Source organism: Motacilla alba, chromosome 2 (genome assembly GCF_015832195.1).
Source record: "Motacilla alba alba isolate MOTALB_02 chromosome 2, Motacilla_alba_V1.0_pri, whole genome shotgun sequence".
In the NCBI taxonomy this organism is placed as follows: domain Eukaryota; kingdom Metazoa; phylum Chordata; class Aves; order Passeriformes; family Motacillidae; genus Motacilla; species Motacilla alba.
Window position 1 is genome coordinate 41,613,742 of NC_052017.1, and position 7,007 is coordinate 41,620,748.

Here is a 7,007-nt window from a genome sequence, read left to right on the forward strand (position 1 = left end):
CACCGTCGGAGGTGCCGCTCCCGCGGGGGCCCTGCCCTGCCCTGCCTCCCCCGGGGTTCGGTACCGATCGCTGGGTAGCGCCGCCGCAGTGAGTTCCCCGGTGGCGAAGCTGCCCGCGGCTCGGGCGAGCGGGGGGAACAGGAGCCGGCGTGGCCAGGCCGTTCGGAAGTGGGCAGAGGGTTGTGCGGGGGGGCACGGCGGGAGGAGCCGCCTGTGTCCCCGCACCGCGCGCTCTGCTGGCGTGGGGACAGTGCCTGCGGTCCACGCCTATGGTGGGATGAGTTTCATTAAACACGCTGACCCCGGGGTTTTCTGTTGAAAAAGCAGGATCGAGGAGGCTGCGCGTCCTCATTGAAAGGGACTGTCAGCTTGCAGTAAGGGTGAGCTGACAGCTCGCTTTCACAGCGTGATGCTGGTGAACCTGCGCTTCTGAAGATGAGTGTTTGGTGCAGCCTTCTGCGGGGGAACACCCGCCCTGCCAGGGTCCTTGTCTCCTGCCTGCTGCCCACGCCGAGAGCTGGAGAAGCAGCAGGTCTGGCTGGCATGTGACCTCCACTGCTCCCTATCTCTGAGATCTAGTGCCTGAGAACACTGAGTGACTTAATTCAGGCTCCTGACCCCTCTTCCGGGCAACGGGGCTGCTGCTCTCCAGTGTGGCATCTCCCTACCCCCACCCCTCTGGAGAATACACCCGCACATTTCACCTTGCTGTGTCTGTGCCTGCATCTCGATTTTGTGTCAAACGAGACTTTCGGACAAACGAGAGCTGGGACGAACTTCTGGGAGCACCCACCTGCATCAGCGGGGCACTGAAGCGCATACCAGGGCTCAGCAAGCAGCTGCGGGCTGAGCGACACGTTCACAACCCTCTGCTTCCAGGGGAAATTTTGTATGTAAAGCGAGGAAAAAAACCCCATGACTCCCAAACTGCACTTCCCCCTCCAAAAAAACCCCCAATTACCAAACCCATCCAAACACTCTGTTTGCTCCTGTTTGCCAGAGCAGGCAGTAGAAGCCCCTTGCCCTGCTGACACCTTGTCCTAGGTTTTTTTCCGGTCCACTGATGCGGGGGGGCAGGGGACCAGTCCCGAGTGAAGCCCCAGCTCTGCATTTGCCCGTTCCATTCCCAGTGTTGCAGACCCGCAGACACCCTGCTTCCCTGGTTCCTCTTGCCTGTCTGCACCACACAGCAGGGCTGGTGGGCAGCCCCCTGCCCTGGGCAGGCACACCCCAGCCCCTCTGCTGCCATTTCCATGTCTCTGCAATTACTGTTAGCTGTAGAGCTTTGTGTGCTCCCCATCTTTGCGGGGTTTGATTGTCATGTGGCTCCTCCCTGCAAATGGAACGTTTTCAGGTAGTTCTCGTGGAGGAAGTGCGCTGGTGCAGAGCTGCCACTCCTGTGTAGGATTGTATCCCCCTTGGGATCAGGGCCCTTTTGGTGGCGTGAAATATGTCTAGACTGATGTGTATTCTTCAGATCAAATCCTTAGGTCTATTTCCATGGATGTAATAATTTTTTGTGGAAATATTTTTCTAATGTTTATATTTTAATTATTTCATTGCTGCAACCTTTACTCATTTGTGTAGTCTCTGACAGAGAGGAAGCAGAGGTGTATGCTGGGTTGCACCTTTTTTCCCTGATGAAATAGGTACCCTTCACATTAGCGCATTAGCATGTTTTTCTCCCAGAAAACTCTTGAAGGTTTAACCTTGCAGCTTCCTGCCATGTAATCAGAAAGCTGTGTTTTTCCTGCTAGAAATTTCTCATAGGAACTTGTCTCTCTGACATGATCCACTTACTGTTTTTCCCTTGTCAAGTGCAGGCTTGTTTTTCAATAAAAATAAAAGCAAAGAGCTAATTCTGAAATCCTTAGTCAGACAAAGCTTGCACTGAAATCAAGGGGAGTCTTGTCTTGGTGTAAAGATTTCAGGTTGAGGATCAAAATCATTATAATAAAACATTGTCGCAGGAGCAACATCTCCCGCTTCAAAAATAAACATCTTTGCTCCAGTTAGCTATTTATGTAGCTGCAGGAGACTATTGATTTAGGAAAGCTTTCTGGTGCACAGATGCTCTAAACCCTTAGCACTACTAAGAAGAAGCAAAGCTCGGGAGGAGCAGGTTACAAAAGAAGTATAATATAAAACTCCTCTTTGTTCTGCTCCTAGCAGTACTCGGGTTAAGCCTCTGGCTCACCTTCACCTGAAACACCCCTTTGCCTCATCCCAGGCTCAGATGTTCCCAACCAGGCTGCACAGCCAGTAGAATTAAACATTTGCCCGTGGCGAGGACACGGGGCTTTGGAGCCCGGCAAAGGCACTGAAGAGCAAAGGCTGCATCCCTGCTTGAGTACAATACACCTGTAGCTTCTCCCTCCCTGCCTAAGAGACTCTTACAAGAGGGACTACAGAAATTGTGGTAATTGTTCCAAAATCAGAACCAATCTACTGATCCATCGCTAGCACAGATCAAGAGGCGGGGCAGGCAGAGAGAGAGGCGGAAAACATGCACAAGCAGCCTGAGTCAAACAGAGAATTTGTCATCATATTTGTATAAATTCCCCAAATTTCCGTAGTAATGTAATCATCCTATTATACTTACGGTAGAAGAATACTTTCAGAGTCACTTTTGAATACATTAGGTTACATTACACAAAACAGAAAATTGAAAGTCTTTAAACAGTGCTGTGAAGTGTTTCCAAAGAGTCTGCCTCTAATGCCGATGAATAGCAAAGCTGCAACTAGCAGAAGGAGTTGATTACTTTTGAGTCTTGCAACTTACAGTATATAAAATTGCTTTTAAGGTACATTTCTAGGAATTAGGCTGGTGACTTAAGTGGGAAAAGAGTTGGGCTGAAAACCTGTTAAAATTATTTTTGTGGGAGAAGATGGAGTCTTTCTCGCTGCTCCTGCCATAGACTTTTCCTCACCAGGTGTGTAAAGAATTAAGTGCTTTATTGAGTAACGGCCACCAGGAACCAGCCTGTTTGGCCCCACCCCAGTAGACATTGCTGCTCTAACAAGAAGTAGATAAACTTGAGTCCACAAGCAAATTTTTTTCTCAAGGGAAGGCAAGAATGGTATTTCCGCACTAATGCAAACAGATGTTAACATAAAAGAAGCTGAAACAACAAATCACTCAGAGAAAATCTAAGTTGCTCAGCCTTTAATCTATTTAACATAAATAACTTCCATAACTACAGTGAATAGGGCAGTTGATCAGAAGTCCTAGTATGGAGGCTTGGAAGTCATGGTATGAAATCTATTCATCTTACATCCCACGTCTCAAAAAATGGCAATATCCGTGTCTGATGGTCTGAGAAATGCCAATACCACATAACTCCATTTAGTGGCCTGTTTACGTAGATCCCAGCTCTCTGCTGGAGGGAAAATACTGTTTTGGCATAGTTGGAGGATACAAAAGTAAGTTGCATGCACTGGATCTGTACGTCATCATTTAGAATTCTTTTAGGGGCAGGCAGATGTGATAGTTCAGCCATCAGGCAACCCTCACGACATGTTCAGAGCTGCCTTCTGGTTACCCAGACACTTTAAGCTCCTCTCCAAAAAGCAGCAGGTGAACCCTGATTTATTTGCAGTGCATCAGAACAGGGCGGGTGCTGTATTACCCCTGTCAGAAGCTGGCAAACCCCATTTACCCATTGCAGTCCTGTGGACTCTTTTCTCTGAGCAGCGGAGCTTGACTTGAAAAGCCTTACAAAGACAAAGGGTGAGCCTGTGGTTGTGTTGGGACCACATTTGGTAGATCTGGTTTTATTCTTGCCCTGAGCTCTGGGTACCATTGCCTTGCTCTCCTGTCAGCTGCCAGCCCTTTTCTCTGCAATAGAGAGATAATATTGCCTTGCTCTGCCATGTCTATTTAGGACCTAGACACCAGTGACCGCAAAATAATCATACACAAAATGGGGCCCTGAACTCAGCTGAGAGATCAAGGCACAGCAAAAATGATTTGCCCGTCTAGTACCCACATGGGGCCACACGTTTGCAGTAGTAGAAGTGCTAAAAGCAGCAGACTGCAGCTCAGACCTTCAGAGGCTTGCCAGTTTCCCCTGGGGCTTGGGGAAGAGACAGCCCTCTGCTTCCCTTCCTCTACTCCAGAAAGGACTTTTTTTGGACCCTTCTGCAGCGATAGTCTGGCAGCAGATTCTGTCCCCCTCTATGGGACAGGACCCAGGAAACCCTGGGGGAGATTTCCACATATGGCTACAAAGCTGCAGAGTGGCCCAGGGGACACCCCTTGTCGTGTCCTTAGTCCTCCATCAGGAATGATGGAGCTGGGCCATAGCAGGAGGCCTAAAAAAAATTAATTTATTACTGAAGGATGTCTGAGTTAAATTGACTGAATCTGGGCGGTTGGGGGGTGTCAATGCTCATCATTTTCAATGGGCCTGCCAGTTCATATAACAGTGGAAAATGAGCAGGAAGGATTACAATTGCCACCATCACCTTGTAACCTTTCAACCTTGTAAAACTTTGGTTTAACACATAGACTGCTTCTTGTGCTTTCCCATACAGTTTCCCATACAGTTTCACATACAGTGCTTGTAAGAAAGAGTCCTTTGTATGCCACCTGCCCTCCAAAATGCAAATCCCCCACTTAAGATGAGAGCAGTGGGCAGCCTGCAGACTGCAGGTGACATAAACCGGAGTTCAGGAGCTCATGATGTCATAAAATGGAGCACAAGCTGCAATGTTTGCATTTAAATTGAGCTCTCTGAACAAATGCTTTGGAATTGTTCATAAACAAGGGGTTCCGGTAAAAATGTGACTAATGCCATTAGTCATCAGAAGGGGACCTTCTGCATTGCCACAGCCACCAGTGGCACAGCTCCTGATACCTTCAGCTGGAGTAGGTTATGTTTCTAGGAGATTTACTGCCCTTGCCTAGCACGTCAAAACCATCAAGGTCCACAGTATGTGAAATGTAATGCTTAATAGCAGAAGAAAAGACTGCTTTGGAATACGAGGAAACTGATGTGAAAGGGGCAATAAAAGAGTGCATTAAATGATGATGCCTCTTTTGAAAGGAAATAGGAAATTCACAGGCATCTGGGGCCATTACCTTTCATATCCCAGCAATCAGGAAATTAACCTTTAACCCTTCTCTGTTGACCTACTCTCCTTTCTCTTTTTCTGTCATTCATTCTTTATTCCTAATGACTGGAGAAGATAGATATAGTCTATGATTTATGCTTCCAAAGGCTACAATCTGCCTCCTTCCTACACCTTCCCAAGCACTTCAATGTCTGTGTTCACTCAACTCTAGAAAGAGTCAAAGCTTCACTCAGATTTACTTCCATGTCATACTTACCAACACCTGAATTGTTTATGCTTCATTTATTCCAAACCTCGTGTTACCTAATTGCCCCTGACCTAGGAATAAATCTTACTCCCATCTTTGCTGTCACCTGGAGGCAGGCAAAGCACTGGAGGTGTTGAGAGCCCTCTGCTTCAAGGAGAGGTTGGACTTTTTGGGCTTGCACAGGGTAATGCGGCACAGGGGGAACACAGAAATACACCACGACCCTGTTACAAAACCAAAATCAGGAGCAGGAATCGCCTCTAGTCGCCTCTATCTCACCTCCAGGGAGAGGAATGACAGAATAAGTGACTGTTTCACCCTCTGATCCCAGGGAGACCTGGCAGATACAGCATCAGATAATAGGTTTCAGAAGAAGTGTGACAACATCACCTCTAAGAACAGAAATGGTGACTATAGAGCCAATAAACAATGGTTACAGCACTTCAGGGCTATGATGACTGCATTCAAAATCTCTGAAATGCTGTGAGTTAGCAGTATTAGCTTTATCAGGAAAAGAACGAGGAGAGTGAGACATGGCCTCTTGTCATGGAAAATGGAAATTCTGTCTGAGTAAGTTCAGAGCAGCCTTTGCTTGCAGAGCAACTGAAAGTCCTGAGTCATCACACTGAATTGTAAACTGCCGGCTGCAAATCCAGCTCTGAATTCCCACCTATGTTCATTGCATGTATTGGAAAACAAATTTTGCTGACATAACTGCACTTCACTGCATGCCAAAATGTGAGTATCTAGTTTTTTGTTCTCCTTGGAGGTTTCCCCTCCCTGCCTTGGGCCATGCCTCTTACCCAGAGCTAAGTCTGGTATAACTAGTCCTCAGACCATTGTGCTCAGACACCTGGTGACTTGGTTCTTGCCTACACACCTGGTTTTTCTACTTTTTTTAACTGAAGAAACCAAAGGCTCTTCCCTTTAAGCCTTGCTAAGGTCACCCTGGAGTTGTGTGCTGATTTAGCCTTGAGGGATGGCTTTTTCTCCGGAACCATCTAAGTTCTTGCCCAGAGAAATGATGACTGTGTGGGCACCGCCTGCAGGTCCTGATGTCAGGCCCAGCTTTGCAGGGAAGATATGTTGGGAAGAGGTGATTCTTTTCAGGTTACTGGATAGCATGATGGAGGGTAGGAGTCTGCTTCCCTGCCAGAGCTGCACCATCACTGCTTATCCCCTGCTCTTGTGGAGACCCTGCCAGCTCACAAGGCACCATTCAGTTTATTTCCTCTGGGCCCTGTCAGAGGATTTGCTGCTATTTGCAGAGAGCTGCTCTGGAGCTTCTGGGGAGGTGTAGGTTTAGCCGGTGTGTTTGCCAGCCACACGAGGCAGCTGTCTCCTCCCCTGGCGGTGGCAGCCCCAGCACACTCTGCTTTTTGCTGGGTGCTCCTGTCCCCGTGGGAACTGCAGCAGTGGCGCATGTATGTGGGACAAAGGGGTGCCTCCTGCACCGTCTGGGACCAGGAGTGCTTGAGGGACAGTGTGTCAAGAAGCTGGTAATAGAAATAAATGAAGGCAAACCACCCTCCTATTGTCCACAGAAGCTATTTTTGGTGCAACTATTTTAAGGGTTGTTCTCCTGGCATTCCACATCCTGACATTTCAGCACATTTCCCTCACCTACTGTCTGCATTACTGGGTTTTCAGCTACAGATCATCCCTATCAAGCCACTGCAGTGAT

At 48.0% G+C, this 7,007-nt stretch overlaps 1 protein-coding gene across 1 annotated transcript in view; it reads right to left on the minus strand.

Moving 5' to 3' along the window:
• Positions 1 to 352, minus strand: part of LOC119697638 — a 65,004-nt gene extending 64,652 nt beyond the window's left edge. Inside the window, exon 1 of the mRNA XM_038128624.1 lies at positions 65 to 352. Coding sequence (XP_037984552.1) covers positions 65 to 352 — 288 coding nt within the window. The remainder of the gene's footprint in view (positions 1 to 64) is intronic.
• Positions 353 to 7,007: the final 6,655 nt, after the last annotated feature.